Source organism: Dipodomys ordii, unplaced genomic scaffold, assembly GCF_000151885.1.
Source record: "Dipodomys ordii isolate 6190 unplaced genomic scaffold, Dord_2.0 Scaffold51, whole genome shotgun sequence".
In the NCBI taxonomy this organism is placed as follows: Eukaryota; Metazoa; Chordata; class Mammalia; order Rodentia; family Heteromyidae; genus Dipodomys; species Dipodomys ordii.
Window position 1 is genome coordinate 5,361,077 of NW_012267267.1, and position 21,700 is coordinate 5,382,776.

A 21,700-nucleotide genomic window follows, 5' to 3' on the forward strand; every position below is an offset into this window, starting at 1 on the left:
CAAAAGCTCATTCATTGTTGTCTCTGAACAGAGGGCCTAGAACAAAGCAAGGCAAAAGCTGTGACATTTTAGTTTTCTTTACCTTGACTAGAAATTTAGATGACACTTTTGTCCCTGAATCTATTCTGTCTCCAAGAAAGTAGTATGATAGAGATTTAATTTCCTTTTGGCTAGGACAGATATTCAAGCGTCAGGGTTTATTATTTTATAGCTTGCTACATTTTATTCTTCTGCACTTCTTTATTTGCTTTGAAAAGATTGGTGGAACCTAGGCACTGTGGTATAATCCTAGCACTCAGGCAGTTAAAGCAGGAGGGTCACAGTTTGAGGATAGCCTGGCTACATATTTCTAAGCCTGCCTGGGATATAAAGAGAGCTCCCCATCCTAGAGGAAAAATATTAAATGAAACAATGCATTTACTTAATTAATTTTTTTTGTCAGTCATGGGGCTTGCACTCAGGGCCTGGGCAATGTCCCGGAGCTCTTTTGCTCAAGGTTAGTGCTATACCACCTTGAATCAGCTCCACTTCTTGTTTTCTGGTGATTAGTTGGAGCTAAGAGTCTCTTGGACTTTCCTGCCTGGGCTGGCTTGAAGCATGATCAATCCTCAGATCTCAGCCTCCTTAGTAGCTAGGATTACAGGTGCGAGCCACCAGAGCCTGACAATTTTTTTTTTTTGACACTGGGTCTTACCGTATAGCCCAAACTGCCTCAAATTCATGATTTTCCTGCTTCAGTCTCCCAAGTACTACTACACTTCTACTCTGATTTAATGTGAGTTATAGTAGAAATAGCTTTACCTTGAAATTATATATACAAATATGTAAGGTAAAGATATATTTAGCAAACACTTTCTTAGTTTTTAGTTTTGATTAAGGATGGTTTGCATGACCACTGCTTCTGTCCTTGAGTGTTGAGTGACAGGTGCCTTGTTATTGTTAAGAAATACCATATTCTTGCCAAGTGCTGAAGGAGGGCTGCAGTTTGGCCCATGCATGGTAGGTACCATCTGGGCCCCTGGCAGCTGAAGAAGCCCTGCCCAATGTGGATAGTGTGTCACTATGAGCACTTGGCCCTTTATTGGGAGGCTGGCAATAAGGGCACATTTTCGGTATTCTAGCCATGTTCTCCATCAGAGCTTTGCCAGAATGTTGAAGGGGGTGGGGGGGTGAGGGGGAGAAAAGAGGGAAGTACCAGCCCTGGGTAGAAACAGCAACCCATCCTGTCTGAGCAGATGGCTCTGGAGGACAACAGCAGCTCCTTGTGCTGGTCTTCAGCCAAGAGCCTGCTAGGGAGGCCGCCTGCCCCCGAGGTGCAGGCATACATAGTCTCTGGGTCTTTTGCAGTTGCAAAAGATAACTCTCTGCATTGCTTTAAAAGTGAAATTCCTCCCTCTTCTCTGAATGGAGCTCGTCAGTGGTCTGTGATCAGGTTATAGGGAGGTGTGTGTGTGTGTGTGTGTGTGTGTGTGTGTGTGTGTGTGTGTGTTTTGCAGAGAAAAATCTAGAGCGCCCAGGAGATTAGAAGTGCAGTGTTCTTCCTCTGGGCTGAGAGGATCAGTGCTGTGGCTACTGAGGCAGATTTGTAGGCCTGAGCCTGAAAATTCAGATGGTTAAATTCTCTGCATCTCAAGTTCTTCTTTGAGTGTTGGCAAAGCTTCCAGATTACTTGCCTTTTTCTTATTTGTTCCCTGGGCCAATGTCTGCTGCCGGCATGCCTGCATTGCCTTCTGCTCTTTTCTCCTCCGCTGCGTGGTGTGAGGCAGCCCGTGGCAGAGCGCCAGATGTTCACAGAGTGCTTCTGAGTGCACATGTTCCTGTCCTGGGCCAAGAAAATACTCCTGACATAGGACTTTGAGTGTTTCTGGCTTCTGAAACGCCAAAATCTTTTCCTCTCATGATTTATTTAGTCTTAAAATGAGGCCACTACATTATCCTTTAAATCAATGTGGTAGATGAAATAACTGATCTGCTAGTAGATGGGAAGTAAAGAATCTTCTGGATTCAGGTTGGATATTGGAATTAACCTTTTTTCTTGATCATGCTAATTCCTTCCCAATCTAAAGTCATGGCTGTTGTCTCTTGGCTATTATGGGAACATACCCACTGCCAACACATTTCTGGACTCAGAGTACAGAGTTAAAGTTGAGTGAGTCTGACCACAGAGGAGAGGGGAGGGAGGCCTAGCCAAGGACAGACTCATACTCCTCTAGGCAAAGCGTGGTAGGAAGAGCACTGACAGATAGCAGCAGGTGATTCAGGCCTGAGTTCCGGTCCTGACCTGGCTGCCTGTGAAAGTACAGTTGCTGTGGGTGTGGTGTGGGGGGGGGGGGGGGGGGGGGGGGGGGGGGGGGGGGGTGAGGGAGGGTGTGGAGAAGGGGGGGCTCTTCTTGACCTTTTTATTTGGTATGTGTATTGGTACTAGAGCTTGAACTCAGGACCTCATGCTCTCCCTGGGCTTTTTGCTCAAGGCTGGAGCTTTGCCACTTGAGCCACAACTCCACTTCTGTCTTTTTTTTGTATGTGTTTAATTGAAGATAAAGAGTCTCACAGACTTTCTGCCTGGGCTGGCTTTGAACTGAACTCAGATCCTCAGATCTCAGTCTCCTGTGTAGCTAGGATGCCTGGCTCTCCTTAGCCTTTGAAGTCCCTCAGAAGAACATCTGGATGAAAGAAAGCTGGTGCGGCTTGAGGCACATTGGAGGTCAGTCCAGACGCTTCCTTTGCACAAAGCCTCAGAGCCAGGTCCACCAAACTGAAATTACTACCTGGAAGGTAACAAGTAGCAGGGCCCAACTGTCTTATGCAGACATGGAAACCCTACGCCCTGGTAAATGAAGTCTGTCCGGTGGGCGGAGTTAGAAGTAGGATCATGTGCCTGGAGTCCTCCAGATTCTAAACTCCTTGTGTTAGCTTTACTCTTTGCCACATTACAGAACCATCTGATATTTAAGGACTTATTGTACTAATAAACTGATATGTTGACTTGAAACCCCTTTGTGAAACGACTTAGAGGTAGTTTTAAAACATAATTTTAAAAAGTGATTGCCCTTGAAAGATGCATAAATTACACATTTCTTTTGTGTTTAACCCTCCAGTTTGTGACAAAGAGATGCACATTTGGGTTTAGCATAAATTTGAGTTCAAATATACAATGGAAAAGGTTGCTTCTACCCCCAACCTAGTTTTGACCTATTGGATAAACAATTGCACAAGACATAAATCTGGATAATGCTTGAAGATTTTAGGGGATAATCAACTAAATAACTTTCTTTGGTTAAATGTCAATAATCCTTCTCCCACCACCACACCAGCCAAATATTATAGGCTAAACATACATGGCAACGAGAGGGTATTGAGGTATGTGGCCAATGATACAGGAAGCCCTTAGTCTTTCTTGTGATATCCAAAGGAACAAGAAGAGTAGGATTACAGTCTTGTTTCAGTTAAACATTACCTTATAGCCTGTGAGTCTGTCTTTGCCACCTGCTTTGGAACAAGCCTAGAAGCACTGTGCAGTCAAGGAAAGCGCAAGTAAGAGGATCCTAACTTTAAGGCCAGCCTGAGCTAAATAGCAAGACCCCATCTCCAAAAGGAAGTGGGTTTTGTTTTTGTTTTTTAAAGCTTACCAGACCTTGTTGGCTTGAGCTTACTTATGAGGAAACTCTTGGATTAAAGCTTTTTTAGATGCAGGTTCCCAGAAGGGACAGTTTGAAGACCAGTATCTGGTTTCGAGTCATCCAGTATTAACTCTCAGATAGAGTAACTGTATATTGTTTAGAAATGGTTATTTCCTAATACTAGACTTCCTACTTCATCCATTAGACAATACTTAGGAGTCATAATCAAATCCTTAAGAGTCGAATCAGACACATTTGTGGGTGTTTTAAGAATGACAGATAGCTCCAGGAAGAGCAAGCAGATACTTGTAGTTGGTGATCCTTTCTTGCTAACAGGTCAGAGTTGAGGTACAACCTGTGGAAATGAGGGCTCACATCCTTGTGAATAGACCAAAGCAGTCTCTGTGAGGACCACTGACAACAAGTGTTCAGTGGCCTTTCAGATAGTCAACAATGTGATAGATATTTGGCTCAATTCAGTAATCCATTTTCCCCAGTTATTCAAGGCTTGCCAAAAGAATTAGATTATAAAATAGCACTTAAGACACTGCTGTGCATAATGCTTGATTCTTACTCTGAAAGAGAAGGCTTTTCTGAATTTTAATTGCCTTCAGATCATGACTATCAATTGTGGAACCATACAATAGTTATAGTACAGGGTGTGGCAAGAAAAGTTTTATTTAATAACCTGGGGGTTTTCTGGATGGTAGGATGGAGTTTAAAGTTTAAGTCATCTCAAGTTGAGTGGCTTTTGGGGGGTTATGGAGGAGGCTGTACTAGAAAGCAAACCCACAGCCCTACATGCTAGGCAAACTCTCACACACTGAAATAATCCCCAGTTTCAAACTTGAGATGTTCTACTCCAGCCACCCAAGTAGCTAGGATTACAGACTTGTACTACTTCACCTGGCAAGCTGTTTTTATTGATTGTGAAAATTGTCTCTGGCCTCAGGGTGATTTATAATGTGACACGGAGGGTCGTAAACAACCCTGTTCAACAAGGACTACTGCAGGTGGTTTAAGATGCTGCCGGCATGAAGGCTTGTAGGTGAAGGGTAAGTGGGACTTGTGTGGACCAGCCGAGGTTTTGTCTACCATGCTGTGTTATTGCTGCCTAGATGAGTCTGCCTGGGGGAGTGAGCATCTTTTAGAAATGTGTGGATAGGATGGACTTGTACAGGGACTGCTTGAGTTCTAGTCCCAACCTGTCCTTCCTTCCTTCCTTCCTTTCTTCCCTCCTTCCTTCCTTCCTTCCTTCCCTCCTTCCCTTTCTTCGCTTTCTTTGCTTTCTTCCCTCTCTCCCTCCCTTTGTTTGACATTATGAGGGTTTGAACTTATAGCCTTGTGCTTCCGTGACTTGCTAACTTAATTGGTGTTCCTACCACTTGAGCCATGTTCCCAGCCTGGCTTTTTGATGTTTTTTGAGTTTTTTTTGGAGTTGGGGTCTGGTAGACTGTTCTGCCTGGGTTGCCTCCTAACTGGGATCATCCAGATCTCAACCTCCTAAGTAGCCAGGACTACAGGCATGAGTTACCAGTGCAGTGCCCAGCACTTGTTACTTACTGAGTTACTTTGGGCACTTTGCCACTTACTGAGTTGCTTATTAACTTTTCTGTGTTTCAGTTTCCTCTTCTAAAAAATTGAGAAATTGCCACCACTGACCCATGTATATACATTGCCCAGAACAAACCTTGATACTCAGGAGCAAATTCTTCTTATCTCCATGTCCTTGCACAAAATGTGTATGGAGGTACCACTCCAAAGTCCTTAATACATAATAATCATATACAATCCTAAATAGTATCATTCTTATTTTTATAGACAAGGAACTTGAGACACAACCTTGATTAAGGCAAAAACACACTCTGTGTGTTTTAAACAGTGGCCTTTAAGTGGTAGTACTGGGATTTGAACCCAGAAAGCCTGGCTCTGAACTCTATGTTATTGACCAGTACATCAAGTGAGAAATGTATTCATCAGGGAGTGAGTTAAAACTAATTTTTTTGGTATGAAGGGGAAGGCAGTTTGGCTTTGAGCAAGACTGACTGAAGGCTGGATCCTGGGTGTCTGAGATGACTCATTTAGGTTAAGTGCCAAGATGTCCTAAATTTAGGAGCTTCTTCCATAATTTCTACCTTTAAAGGACTTTGACATCTATTTTTTTTAACCAAGATAATTTTTTTAAATGTTCTTATTAGAAAGGATTTCTTAAAGTGATACCAAGGGTAAATAATTTATAGAATTATTATTATAATTTTGGAAACCAAAAAATTTTTTTCCAAGTAGCAACCTCAGTGCCAAAATATTCTAGAAGGTGAGGTGGTGAAGAACTTGGTTTTCAGTATCACAGAGCTATAGTTCATTGTTGATCAAATATCGTGTGTGTGTGTGTGTGTGTGCGCGCGCGCGCGTGCGTGTGCGCATGTGTGTGGGTAGTATGCATGTATATATTAATAGTTGGATTTGGGCACTAGTCGTTATTGTTTGTAAACCTAGTTACTCAGGAAGCTGAGAGCTGAGGATCTCAGTTTAAAGCCAGCCTGGTTGGGAAAGCCTATGAGATTCATCTCCAGTTAATTACTAAAAAGCTGGAAGTAGAGCTGTGGTTCAAGTGGTATAGCATCAGCCTTCAGGGGAAATGCTCAGGAACATCTCTCAGGCCCTGAGTTTAGACTCCAGGCATATACGCACACACGCAAAAATAGTGTTTGGAGAAGGATGATTAATAAGGTGAGTAGAGTTTTTCTTAAACTTACCTTCTCCCTTCCCCAAGGCCCCCACAGTCAGCTAGATGCTTCCAGAACTTGCAGATTGTGAGGAAATGGGCCTCTTTCCAGGGTCTGTCTCTCAGCATTTTCTAACTTGAGCAGTGCAAAGAACATTGAAGTTTTCTGTTTCTGTGACTTAGCCAGGCATCTTGGGAATTTGCTGCTCGTGAGCATTCTGGCTCTGTCTTCTGCATCCTATTTGCCATCACTTGATGAGAATAAAAAGAGGTTATGCATATGTGTATGTGTGCATATATACGCCCTTGTGTTCTAAAGGATAGTGACACTCATCACCACCTGGCCTAAGAATTATTGCTAATACTTATGAAACCCTCAAATGTTCTTACGTCACCCCTTCCCTCTAGCTTGAACCTTGTGGCAATTACAGTTTTTTCATACATACGGATCCCTCAATATCAAACTAATTTTTTCTCTGCTTTAGACTTTCATATAAACAGGCAGATACTTTAGGCAAGAAAACAGAATTAAGCCCTTGTTATTTTTGTTTGGGTGGTGCCTATAAAAGATGGGAGGGTGTTTTTTACAAGTTGACTGTTTTGAAAGCAGGCCAGGGTGTCCACTGTGTGGTGCCTGACTGAACCACCAGAAATACGTGAGAACTTCTGATGCACATTCATGGTTTCCATGATCCCCAGGAAACTTGCTTAGCCTGGTGCAGTCGTGGCTCAGTAAATATTTTTGAATGAATGACTGAGCTGCAATAGCAAGGCCCATGGATTTTACTTGTCATCACAGCATTCAAGCAAATTATTTTTTAATTTTTTGAGTTGAGTGTCTCACTGTTTATGCCTGGCTGGCTTGAAACTTACTATGTACCTAGGCAGTCCGCATACCCCTGCCTCCCAAGTGTTGGGATTACAGGCATGTGTCACTAAGTTTGTAATTGTTTAAATATCTCTTTGTCACCAGGTTTGTAATTGTTTAAATATCTCTTTGCAACAGAACAGAAGATACAAGTCCTGGATGGAAAAAGTCCCAATTTAAACCTAAGTACTGGGGTTTGAACTCAGGGCTTCTTGGCTTGCTAGGCAGGTACTCTTTCACTTGAGCCATGTTTCCAGTCCTTCTTTTCCCCTGGTTAGTTTTGAGATGGGATCTCACTTTTTGTGTGGGCTAGCCTAGACCTTTATCCTCCTGTTTATGATTCCCTTTACTGGTGAGAGTGGCCTGCCATGTCCAGCTTTTTCTATTGAGATTGGAGTCTTAAAAAGTTTTTGCTCTACCTGGCTTAGAACTGTGATCCTCTAGGTCTTAGCCTTCTAAGTAGCTAAGATTATAGGTGTGAGCCACCACACCCATCTCCACAATTTGAAACTACAATATAGGTTAGTAATTTACACATAGGTTCTGTGGTTTTGTCATGAATTTATAGCTTTAGTTGTAAAAGATCCATTATCCTTGATCCTCTGAGGGAGTAAATGAGGTTAGAAGGAAGGAATGATCAATCTCCAAATGCATGTTGGGTATCTGCATTTTCAAGAGACAATGTTTCCATAGGTAGCTCAGGCTGGCCTACAAATTTCTATGCTGTATAACCCAGACTGGTCTTGAACTTGTAGTTCTCTTCTTTCTCATTGCTCAGATTAAGGAGTGTGTCACTATACCCAGTGTGAACACCTGCTTTTTTTCAGACCCTGTTTGTTCCTTATATACCAGAGACCACGGTATCTAAGACAGACATAATTTCCTCTTGTGTGATGGAAGAGACAACATGGAGAATAAAGGGCTGGTGACAAGTGTGGGAGGGGGAAGCTGGAGGGAAAAGAGGCCCCAGGCAAGGAGAGGAGGGAGATTAGACTCTGTGGGCTGAGAGAGAAGCTATGCTATTGAGACAGGATCCACATCTCAGTGGGATGTGGCAGCAGGGGTATGGCACAATCAGAAGGGCCAGCTTTCAGCACTGCACTGGCTGCAGGCTGGTACTGTCACCCTGGTTCTTGGGGAAAGGGAGCGTTCGAAGGAAGGTACTACATTGAGTTGTCTACCTTTTGAAGCCTAACCTTAGGGAGAAATTGGTTTGAGCTTTATATCAGAGGCAGAATGATAATGAGGATGGTGAAGATGTGAGGGACAGTGGGTTTTTTATTTTTATTTTTTGGTCTATTCTACAAAACACACTTGTCATTCTTGTCCTTACATTGTCACTTTCTGGGTTTTTGGCAAAAGTATATGACAGAGAGAGACAGGACAAATGGACAAATAAAATCAACGTCTCATTTGCCTTTGAATTTATAATTGAAATTACAAATAGCCATTGATTCTAAAATACTTTTTTTTTTTTTTTTGGTGCTGGTCTTGGGGCTTGAACGCAGGGTCTTGTGTTTTTACTGGGTGTTTTCCATTCCAGGCTGGCTCTCTACCACTTGAGCCAGACCTCCAACATTTTGCTGATGAATTAGAGATAAGAATCTCATGGAATTTTCTGCTCAGGCTGGCTTCAAACCTTGATTCCCAGATCTCAGCTTCCTGATTACCTAGGATTACAGTTGTGAGCCATCAGTGTCTAGTGATATTTGCGTTGTGCGTTCTGGCTACTGTATTTTACCTGACCCAAATCAACTATCTTGACTTCTTACTCATCACTTTTCTTAAAACAAATCTTGCACTAGGTTATTTTAAATGGAGATTACATGGTTTGTGATGAGAAAAATCTAAGGTCCTCTCTTAGGGGGCAGAAGGCCACTTCATAGCTTCAGAGGCTGGTGGAGACTCCTTTGTCAGGAGGCTAAGTGAGCCTGGCTAGATGGCTGTAACTCCTGCCTGTATTGTAGGGACAACTCTGTGGTGGTCAAAGGTGAATTTGGTGGCAGATTCAATATTTGACCACCTTTGTGTGTAGTAGTGATCAATAACCTATTTCTGTTTCATAAGATATTTACATGGGAGCTGGTTGGCTTCTCTATCACTTGTAATAATTCTGACATTATTATTATTTTTGTCTGATATAAAGATTTTTCATGAATTTTTTTATCTATTGATAGTTGGTGGTAGGTTAGCACCGAATCCCAGTGTTCAGACTCAAAGCTCTGACACAGTCTTCATACTACATTGGTTGAGTTTCTGGCATAAAAGAAATACTCAATAGATAACAACTGAACGAGTGTTTCTGAGAGAATTTAAGCCCCCAAATGACCCATATCCCATAGGCTCTGGTTCTTAGGCTCTTGTTAGTGGATAATATACCATGCCCCACCCCCACCCTTACCCCTTCTTTCCCAAAGAAGTTATGGATCCTTCTGCATATGTTTCTATTTGGAGCATTCTATGCAGTGTATAAACTGCCATGTGTAATTAGGGTCATGGTAGAATGAATTTCATGCTACCTGTGCTACATGTGTATGTGAGTGTGTGTGTGTGTGTGTGTGTGTGTGTTTGCTCTCTTGCATTTTCTAAGCTGGAGTCACCTACTTATTGCCCATTTTTGTGACTTACAAGGAAGTTTTTTTTTTAAACCTGTCCTGGGGCTTGAACTTGGGGCATGGGTGTTGTCCCTGAGCCCCTTTGTACTCTAGGCTAGTGCTCTACCATCTGAACCACAATGCCACTTCTGCTTTTTTTTTTTTTTCTGAGCAGTTTATGGAAGCTGGAATTTTCAAGGCTGGGCCACTTAATAGATTATCTTAAGTTCTATGTTGTCTTACAATGTTAAGTTTTGCTAGGTAGTACATGTGTATAATGCTAGCGCAAAGGAGGCTGAGGTGAAGAATTGTGAATTTGCAGCTAGCCTGGGTTACATAGAGTTCTAGGCCAACATAAAAACAAAAGAAAGTCAAGTGCTGGTGCTCACTTCTGGAATGTATTTGCATTCTTTTTTCTTTAAGAATGTAGCTTGAACTGGATCAGGTATGTATTTTATCAAAACGTGCTAGCATTGGCTCTTGATGATCCTGCCTTCTCTTTCATGTCAACTGGTGAGGGCAGATGAAGAGCCGGTTTTCAGAATGGGCCTCTGCTTCGTGACATGGTGTTTGCTGTTCTAATGAGTTCCTTCAGAGGCAAGGATGAGCTGCCTTTGGCTGCTGATTCTGGATTTTGGTTCTGTAATTGTTTCTTTTGCCACACAGTAGCCATTTCAGTTTGATGCAGTCTATTCTTGCTTTTGTTTTATGAGCAATTGAAGTCCTTTGGGAAATAATTACCTGTGCCTGTATCTTCCTTAGTTTTCCTTATAGTAGTTTCAGAGTGTCAGATGATAGTTATATGTAGACCTTAGATATAACTCATTTTTTCCCCCTCATCAAGCCACTCTAGTTGGGGGAAGCAGAAAGTAAAGTAACATCCATATATAATATGGAAGTCCTAGAAAACAGTGCAAAGTTTGCATGATTGCTTGCCTTAGGAAATGAGGGTAGTTTGTGTCTACTTTATACTTGGATAGGGAAGACAGTCCAGATCTCTTGCGTCGACCTGATCATTGCAGTGTAAGGCAGGACAAAACCATTGATTGATTAGCTTTAGAAGGTGTATACCATACAGCATTGCCTGAAGGAACTGGGGTTCACATAACAGCTTATAAGTGAACATCTACTGGAATGTTAGCATAATAGACAGTGTAAACAGAGCCGGAGCTTGGTGGCAGAGTGCTTGTCTAGAGATAGGCCCTGGATTTGAACTCCAGCTGCTCCAAAGAGGAAAAATGAGAAATAACCCAAATGTCCATCAACTAATATATGTATAAACTCTAGTATAGCATGCATGTATATATATATAGTGTAATATTAATATTATCCAGCCATTAAAAGGATTGAAATAGGGGTAGTAATTCAGTGTGAATGAACTTTGGAAATATTATGCGAGGTAAAATAAGCCAGAAACAAAAGATCACATACATATTGTATGATTCCATTTATAGGAAATGTCCACAATAAACGGAGACAGCAAGGAGATTAGTAATGCTGAAGGAGGGCAGTGCTTGGTGGGGAAAGGGATGGGAAATGACTGCTAATGGGTACAGAGTCTTTCTGGTGTACAGACTGGTGATAGCTATACAACACTGAGAAAATGAGAATTTGGTACGTTGATTATGTCTCCACAAAGCTGTCAGCAATATCAGGTCACATCTGAAAGTATGAGGCTCTTGGGGAAAATTAAATGAATGGAAGAACACTTAAAGTACCTAGGGAGTAATGGCTGGGGTGTAGTATATACTCAGTGAATGGTTGTTACTGCTGCTCTTAGATGCAGCAATTTCAGTAAGTGATGCTTCCTTATCTATCAGTAAGGTGGAGCCTATGTCACATTATATCTCTACTAATACTTTGTGTGGGCCTGTTGGGTTTTTCTTGGCACTGATGTTTGTTGTTGCTTTTTTTTTAATGTCAGATCTTGCTGTGTGGCCTCAAAGAGGACAATCTTGCTACCTAATCCTCTTTAGCGCTGGGTTTACAGGCATGTGCACCCATCTTGAGCCTGTGTTTCGGGATCCTTGTCCAGTGGTGGAAATTGAGTGATCCAGAGCTCCTCATAGCCTGTGTACAGTGCCTTCCTTTGGGGATAGGAATGTAGACTGAGCCTGTAGAAGAAGGCCAATCCCAAATATCTGCTGATATGGTTTTGAAATGATTCTTGGGCTCCTCTTCCTCCCCCAGTTCTATAACTCTGTGTTGAGTTTCCTTGAGAACTTAACTGGCTTGTGAGACTGTGGTGCTTAATGTTTCATTATTAGCTCACTGGAGAGCTGAGGGCTTCATTGCTGAAAATATGCAGTTCTGAGAAATAGTGCAGACTTAAACTTGTTTTGTGGAGCTCACGGCAGTTTCTATGTATAAGAAATTGTTATTTTAAGTTAAGATAGAAGCAGTTTTTTCACTGAAAGTTTTTTTGTTTTGAAATAAAAATTCTTTTTATGAACTTGCCAGTCCATTAAAGAATGCTGAGCTGCTTTTTCAACTGGGTCATTGGGGGTATTATGTATTCCCATTGAAACTCATGCAAAGAAATAGTGTGTTCTTATGGCATACAAATACCAGTGATGATTACTCAGTTACAAAGAGAAATGAAGTCATGTCTTTTGGAACTGGAGATCATCATGTTGAATGAGATACGCCAAGGGTCCAAAAACCAAATAGTGAATGTTTTCAACCTTTTGCAGAATCTAAACTTTAAACACACACACACACACACACACTCACAGAATTTGACTGTAACTACAGGAATATTTGAAAGGACTAGAGGAACAAGTCTGTAAAGAGAAAAATGGAAGGATGGATAATACTGAAATGTATTATATTGGTTGGGAATGTGGCTTAGTGGTAGAGTGCTTGCCTCGCATGCATGAAGCCCTGGGTTCGACTCCTCAGCACCACATAAGCAGAAAAAGCTGAAAGTGGCACTGTGGCCCAAGTGTTAGAGTGCTAGCCTTGAGCTGAAAGGCTCAGGGACAGTGCCCAGGCCCAGAGTTCAAGCCCTATGACTGACCAAAAAAAGAAAGAAAGAAATCCAACTCAGGGACCAAAAAAGAGAGCAATAGAAAGAACTATTTTCATTAAATGTAATATGCACATGTGAATATCATGGTGAAACACCTTGGCATAATTAATATACACTAAGAGGGTGAATGAGGGTGAATATAGTTGAAGTAATTTATTGTTATTGGTTGTGGGGCTTGAACTCTGGGCCTGGGTACCGTCCCTCAGCTCTTCAGCTCAAGGTGAGTGCTCTACCATTTGAGTCACAGTGCCACTTCTAGCCTTTTTTGTTTATGTGGTGCTCAGGAATCAAACCCAGGGCCTCATGCATGCGGGGCAAGTACACTACAACTGAGCCACCTTCCCAGCCAGTTGGAGTACTTTAAAAAAATTTTTTTTGGTTGGTAATGGGTCTTGGGCTCAGGGCCTAGACCCTGTCCTTGAGCTTTTTTGCTCAAGGCTAGCGTTCTACCACTTTGAGCCACAGCTCCAATTCTGGTTTTCTGGTGGTTAACTGGAGATAAGAGTCTCACAGATACTTTCTGCCTGGTCCAGCTTCTTGAACTGCTATCTTCAGATCTCAGCCCCTTGAGTAGCTAGGATTACGGGTGTGAGCCACTGGCGCCTGGCTATGCCTCGATTTTTACAAAAGTTATATAGCTCAGGCTGACCTGAAACTTTAGTCTAGCTTATAATCATCTTACTTCAGTCTCCTGAATGGTGGGATTATATATATGTGTGTGTACTACAGTTCTTCTGAAAATCATCTTGAATGTTTCTTTTTCCTTTCCTCTAAACAGAAGTTGGTGACATGGCAAAGCAGTACTTGGAGAAAGGTCTTTTGGTTCCAGATCATGTGATCACACGCCTAATGATGTCAGAGCTGGAGAACAGGAGCGGCCAACACTGGCTGCTAGATGGTGAGTAAACTGTGGTAAGTTGGATTTCAGGGAAGAATTGGTTTCTGTCTCTCACGTCCCCTGCCTTCCCTTCCTGTCATGTTAATACTGGGGCTTGAGCTCAGGCCTCATATTTGCCTAGCTGAGTCTTCTAGAACTCAGCCTTAGCTGAGGAATTTGTATAGGTATGAGCTGCTGGCATCTAGCTACTTCCTTTTTTTCTTACAGACGAGAAACCTTTCCCCTTTAACTCTTCTGTCGTGTTTGTGTTACAATTTAACACACAGACACAAGCCTGGTGAGGCGTGTTCATTCTGAGTTTAACCAGATGTGAGCCCTTGGCTGGACACCATGGCCCAGGTTGCACGGTACTATTGGTTTTTATGACTATCACCCTACAGACAACTCATCTGAGATTAGAGGTCTTTCACTCACTGGGGGCAGCATAAATTACAGCTGTGAGTCAGCGTTTGTCACATGGGAGAGGAGTGAAGAGAGTTCTCTGAGAAGCTTTATGGAGTGCACAGGAGACAAATGTAACATGGGTAGCCCTTGGGAGCAGATGAGTGATGGGTCTACTCTTTGATATAGTGATTCCATCTTTGATATAGTGATTCCATTCTGCATTGCTGCCTGAAGATGCACTTCCAGGGATGTTGATTTCCACATCATTCCCAAATGGCAAGAATCCACTTCTGCTTTTGAAAGGCTTTCATCTCAAGAAGGGGCAGAAAATTAGATATTGACTCTAAGAGAATCCTTTTTTTTTTTTTGAATTGTGAAAATACCATACAAAGGGGTTACAATTACATGGGCAAGGTAATGAGTACATTTCTTATCAAGCATTGTTGCCTCCTCCTTTGTTTCCCCTTACTATCCCTTCCCATCACCTCCCCCCACCCTCTTACCCCCTCACCCCCCACGCCAAAGATGTATAAGCTCATTTTCGACATAAGATCTTGTACATCTCATTGGTGCAATGGGTCCACCTGTATCCCTATTTAAACAATTTGTTTTTTCCCTTCCCCTCCACAAATTATACCAATATCAAGTACAGTGAAAACAAGGGTTATACTGTGGGGGAGGGACATACAAAGCAACATAGAAATATCTTATAAATATGTTAGACACAATAGCAAGAAAGAAAAAAAAAACATTTGAGTCCTTAACTCGGGGTTCATTTCGCTTAACATCAAACTTATCTGACCATTTCTGCTTATCTCAGACATATCCTGTTTATGTGGTGCTCTGAAAACACAAAGAAAATTATCTCTTGTACTACTGATGGGAAGGAGGGTTGGATCAACTTTATGAAAGAAATGAATGGAGCTGGGTTCCTGTGGCTCACACCTGTAATCCTTGCTACGCAGGAGGCTGAGATCTAAGGGTTGTGGTTCAAAGCCAGGCTAGGCAGGAAAGTTCATGAGACTCTTATTTCCAATTAATGAGCAAAAAAGCCAGAAGTGGTACTGTGGCTCATGTGGTATAGTGCTAGCTTTGAGCAAAAAAGCTCAGGGACAGCACCTAGGCTCCTGAGTTCAAGCTCCAAGACTGGCACAAAAAAAGAGAAGAAAAAGAAAAAGTGAATGGGTGACTGCTCCTCAGGTGGATGAATAGGGGTTGGGAAGTGCTTTTGGGGGGGCAGGGCATAGTGTCTCTATGTACAGGATAATAGACACTTTGTAGTTACTTATATTTTTGGTGGTATTGGAGTTTGAATTCAGGGCCTTGCATTTATTAGTCAGGCTCTCTACACTTGGGCCACCCTTCCTATACTAGCCTAACACTTTTGCAGCTTGCAAGCAAAAGGAGGCAGGGGCAAGCTTGAGGTGATACGATTTTGATGATGTATGTTGTCATGCTGCGTTGATCATCATCTTTGAGAAACAAGGGAGGAAGTGTTGATTTGGGTTCATGATTTCAGACATTTCAGTCCATAGGGCTTATTTGCACCTTTGGTTCTGGGCCCATGGTAAGACTGAATGTTACAGTGGTAGAGAATGTGTGGAATAACAGGCTGCTTACCTCATGATGGACAGGAGAGAAAGACTGGGGGGAGTGGAACAAGAACAACAACAAGGAAGAGTGTGGAGAGGAGGAAGGAAAGAGGAGGAGGAGAAGTAGAAGGAGGAGAAGGTAGAAGGGCTGGACTAAGGGCGAGGTATAACCTTCAAAGGGTTCTTTTCGGGCTGGGAAGATGGCTCAGTGGTAGAGTGCTTACCTTGAATGCATGAAGCCCTCGGTTCGATTCCTCAGCACCACATAAGTAGAAAAAGCCAAAAGTGGCCCTCTGGCTCCAGTGGCAGAGCCTAACCTTGAGCTGAAGAGCTGAGGGACAGTGCTCAGGCCCAGAGTTCAGGCCCCACAACTGACAAAAGAAAAAAAATGTGATCTGTTTCCTCCAACTAGGTCCTAAAGCTTATAGACTCTTCCAAAATAGTGCCACTGGCAGAGGAGCATGCATTTAACCCACGGACTTGTGGGGGACATTTCACATTTAACACAGTGAAACTGGGAAAAAATTAGGAAGGATCCTAATGTGATTGGATTGAACTCTCCAAAAGACTATTCAGTACATATCACAGGAGAGACTGGGGGCTGGCATAGGGTGGAAGATGTCAACTAAAAGCCAAGTAACACTTCTTTAGACTAACTGTACTAACTAAGAGATGTCCTAGAATTATTAGAAGCTATAGCAGTGGTGTGGCAAGGAGGTCCCATCCCTGGAGAATAGCAAGAAGGGAGGTTGACAGGTCTGTGATGGAGGTCAAGTGCTGCTGCTCTAGGTAGTTAGTCTTCATTGTCATCCTCTTCAGTTTCTTGGCTGTTACCAGTTTCCTGGCACTTCTTCAGGCATGCTGATTTTCCAAACCATGCCCTGAAATCACAGAAAGTTAACTCCCTGATACTCTTTAAGGGGATACCCAATATTTGGAGGTAGCTTTAAATTCATAGTACGCCTGTGTCATCCTCTCCAGTTGAGGATTGTATATACACAATACTATGCCTTGATCCCTGATACTCCTGTTTTTCTTTTTGGTTGGTCATGGGGCTTGAACTCTGGGCCTGAGCGCTGTCCCTCAGCTCTTCAGCTCAAGGCTAGCGCTCTACCACTTGAACTACAGCACTACTTCCCCCAATACTTTAAAAAAAATCCTTTTGCAGTGACTAATACGTTTTACCACTCCCTCACAACAATTTCTTTAGTTTAAGTTCTTCAATCGTGAGGCTTCTTGAATCTTCTAAAATGAATTAGTATAGTTTTAGTGAACCTAAAGATCCATGTTAAGAAGGGTCAGCTGTGTTGAGCTTTTTTGGAGAAGGGGTTAATGTAGTCAGCACGGAGGTGTCCTGGTGTCAGAAGGCTCAGCTGACCCCCAGCCCTTGCACTTCTTGGCAGTGTGTGGCCCCGAGGGTTATACCTGATCTCTCTGAGCCTCCGGTTGCTCATGGCAAGGCACAGGAATGCATTTGTAAGGATGGAGGGAGTACTGTATGTCCAGGGATTCGAACTGAGTGTTGACTACGTACAAGAGCCAGACAATTCTGTCATTCTTTGTCTTTCCTGGTGTGCTTGTCCTGGATTTCTGGGAAGTGACTCCACAAGGTATTAAGTTCAAAATTAGTTTCTGAAGTATGCAGTCCTGCAGAATTGACAGGTCAGTCAGTGGTGGAATGTTCCATGTGTCTTTCAAGGCTAACTCTTCCTCTCAGGGTAAAGAATTTTATTTCTTTTACATCATGGGCCTGTTTTTAGTCAAGTGCGTCACTCTCCCGACTGATTTGGTTTGCACTGCTTTCTCCTTGCAAACCCATCTGGTCACTTTCAGTGTGATTTTTCTTTAAAGCTCTGGAGTCAATCCATTTGGCAGAGGTTGGATGTACGGAATGACAAATGCCTGGTGCCGGCGTTCAGCTTTAGACTCCTTATGTTACAGGGCATATGCTGATGCGCTCTGCAGAGGACGTGCCTGTGAGTGAGCTAAAGGTGACTGAATGTGGAAGGGCTGAGGAAGGAATTCTGGATGACAGATGACTCATCATCGTGGTCCATATGGCCCTGGAGAGGCATTCTGCTAATGGTGGGTGGGAATGAGCCAGCATGGTGGACTCAAGCCAAGGGAACCCAAGTGGGGGTGGGGGATGGGGAGTGCTCTGGTGTGCTCAGCTCTGTTTTTCTACACAAGTTTATTGTGTGTGTGTGTGTGTGTGTGTGTGTGTGTGTGTGTGTGTGTGTGCTCGTGCGTGTATGTGTGTAAGGGCAGGAGATTGCAGTGTACAGATATTACAGTTTAGTTATAAAATCATGTTCCCCATTGCACAGAGTGTATTCACTGTTTACTAGATCATCTGAGGTGGAACAGTAACTGTAAATAACTAGCTACTTAGCAGATAGGCTGAGGTATAGCTCAGTGGTAGGGAAGCTTGCTTGGCAGGCTCCAGGCCCTGGATTCAGTCCCAGCACTGACAAACAAACAAATTAGAAATACACATGTGGAAAGGTCTTTACTTTTAAAAAATGAGGTTAGTAGGGTGATGCCAGCAGGAGTGTATGTTGGGAAGAAGTTTTTTATTTCTAAACTTGATTGCCAACCTGTGTGGTTAAATGGGACCTCGTGGGAGCCTTCCCCTCGGCTCTAATTTTGTAGAGCTAAGTATCAAAGAAAGTTTTATATTTGGTGCACTAGTTCATTTCTGTGGCTGTCACAAAAGACCCAAAGCTGAGTAATTTGTAAAGAGAAAAGGTTTATTTAGCTCAAAGTTCGAAATGTCTTAGAGTGTGGCGAGACATTCCTTACCACAGCATTTCAGGGCTGACACCACCGGTAAGTGGTAAGAGAGCCAGAGCCAGGGGAGGGCTGCCCTGCTCTGTGACTCTTTATGAATGATACTCTTTATGAATAAACCAGCCCCACTCCCAAGTTAATCCCTTTCAAGGCCATGGCCTCCCTCTAGGCTTCACTTCTTAGAAGGTCCTATACCTCCTCCCCTCACTACATTCCCATACTGACCCTTTAGAGGAGACAAAAATCATATCCAAGTCATAGTGTCAGGGTTCCTGGAGAGCAGTTTGGGGTTCGTAAGTGCAATATAATTTAAGCCTTATAATTGGAGCTGGAGATAACTAGAATAGCTGAACAATGTAGAGCATTAAAAGCTGGCTTTGAAGGTCATTCTATGTATAAATATATATAACATGTACATATAATATATATTTTATTATACATAATTATATTATAAATTATAGTTTATTGTATAATATGATAACAATTATATGTGTGTATATACATATATGTATATAGGTACATACACACACATATAATGCTTGAATGGTGTGGTGTGTGAGGGTGTTTTCCTGAGAGTGTGTGCCTGATCTCAAATGTGTTAAGAGGAAAGAGTAGAGGTAGAAAGAGCCGCCCCCAGCCCCAGCACAAGACGGGTGGGAGATGTATACTCAGCCACCGTGGTTAGGCAAGGGTACATCTGTGTTCTGAGAGGTTAATGAGGTGAATTTTATAAGCAAGGAGTGGCATTCTCGGTCAAAATGACAGCATGAAAAATGATGGGGGTGCATTCAGTATTCAGTCTTAGTTCCACAGTTCCTGAGGCCCGACCCATGCCTCAAGACAAGGTAAGTATGTCTGATAGTCTTCCTGCACGCGATGTTCTAATATGAGGAAAGAATTTGGGCAGTGGCTCCTGGGTGAACGTTGCTTAGCTCATTTTCTCTGTCGGCACTTTTGTTGCTATTGTTGTGTTGTGTACTATGAGGTAGAATTTGACCAAGGTCTCTAATATGTGTTTGATTTTCCTGAAGAGTCAGCTACTACTTGTTGGGTTTAGTCAATTTTAAAGTTTGTTATTATTATTTGTTTTTGTTTTTCTTTTTGGGTCCGGTTGTGGGGCCTGAACTCTGGGCCTGAGCGCTATCCCTCAGCTCTTCAGCTCAAGGCTAGCACTCTACCACTTGAGCCACAGCGCCACTTCCGGCTTTTTTTCTCTTTGCTTATGTGGTGCTGAGGAATCGAACCCAGGGCCTCAGGCATGCAAGGCAAGCGCTCTACCACTGAGCCAACTTCCCAGCCCATGTTATTATTATTAATTATTATTACTAGCTATTACCCTGGTTTAAAATCAGGGCCTCATTGTTTTGCTCAGCCTGCTTATTTGGCAGATGCCCCGTGGCTACATTTCCAGCTTGATATATATCCATAGATAGATAGATAGATAGATAGATAGATAGATAGATAGATAGATAGATAGATAGATAGATAGAGATAGAGATTCTCAAGGACTTTTCTTCCCAGGTTGGTCTTGAATATCAGTCTTCTGAATCTCAGTCTCCTGAGTAACTAGGATTGCAGGTGTGAGCCACCAGCAATAATTATTTTTGTAGCTATAAGGCGTTCTCCAGAGAGGTACATTGTTAAGATACATATTTTTTGACAGCAGATTTGCAATTTTATTTTATCATCTTAGAAGAAGAAAATGTAGAAACGGAGGCTTATTTGAGTATCCCTTCTAGTATGATCACTAAGTATCTGGATAGTCTCAAATGAAACAATTAGTAGACATATAATTGATTTCCAGTTTTAAAAAGTGCTAAGGGAGAGCACAGATCTTTACCAGTTGTAGATTAACAACAAAAAGAAACAGTGGATCTACTTTCATTGATATTTCAAACAACAATAATGGCTGAATTCGCAGGAAGGACCACTGTTGAGTGGGGATATGAAGAGATATTTTGGTGACGTCCAACCTGAAATCTTAGCGTGCATAAGCTATTAAGATTTTATGTCTGCTTAAGGAAATACCTAAGATGCCCTTTGAGGTTATGGCATCCCTATTATATTCCTAATTTACGAAATGCACATGATAAATTACACAAGGCTGTAGGCATTCACGCACAGTAGGACCAAACAGTACTCTTAGGGAAGGAACACAAAGGCCTAATACCTATTAGCCTCTGATTACATAAAATAATATCAAAATGAACTCCAAAAAATGAAATGAGCCTTTCTTAGTTTTTACTTAAAAAAAAAGAAAATTCAAAGTTATGTACCATTAGTATATGAATAAAGTCCCTCTGATAACGTTTAAAAAAAAAGATTTTATGTTTAGGGCCAAGAATTATCTCAGTGGTAGAGTTCGCCTAGTATGCATAAGACCGGGGGTTCATCCTCAGCACTACAAAAATAAATGGTGTATATTTATATATATATAATATAAATAAGATATATATCTAATAATATATATCTAACAACTGATTCCTTTGAAGCTATTGTTGCTTCCTTGTTTGAGATGTTTCAAGTGCTGTGGGAATTTCTTTTGGTGCTGAATAATTGTAAATTTTTTTTAGTGCCACTGCATATTTATTGGACACCACCTGTGCCAAACAGTGTCATAACACCGCAGTAAGATAGCAGAGTGGACAGGGCCTTTTCTTGCCTGCATTCAGAATCTAGCAGGGATTCAGATGGTACTTCCTTAGGCGATGAGAGTCACCATTTATTTGATTTAAATCCAAGACCTAATAACTCAGATTTTATTCTAGTGACTACTTCACTGGTCAATTTGACATGCTGCCAACTGGTGTGTGTCTGGCTAAAACATTAGTGAAGCCTGGGGCCCCTTCCTCATATGATAAAGGTTCTGTCCTGAGATCTCATCCTTCCTATCCTCTCCCAGTGGCTTCTGTTTGCATGATCTAATTGCATTCTAGGGTAAAATAGTCTTACTACAGTGGACCATAGTGAGATAGTTTAGGGTGTGACTTCAGAGAATTGACTAGATTTTTTTTTTTGGTGCCAGTCCTGGGGTTTGAACTGAGGGTGTGGGTGCTGTCTCTTAACCTTTCTAAAAAAATGGTTATTATAAACATGATGTAAGAGGGGTGATTACATAAGTCAGGTAAGGCATCCCTAAGCTTTTGTGCCTAAGATTAGTGCTCTACCACTTGAGCCACAGCTGCTGCTGCTGCTGCT

General features: G+C 42.2%; 1 protein-coding gene across 1 annotated transcript in view; it reads left to right on the top strand.

Moving 5' to 3' along the window:
* Positions 1-21,700, top strand: part of Ak4 (adenylate kinase 4) — a 64,450-nt gene that overhangs the window by 26,211 nt on the left and 16,539 nt on the right. Inside the window, exon 2 of the mRNA XM_013020630.1 lies at positions 13,617-13,736. Coding sequence (XP_012876084.1) covers positions 13,617-13,736 — 120 coding nt within the window. The remainder of the gene's footprint in view (positions 1-13,616; positions 13,737-21,700) is intronic.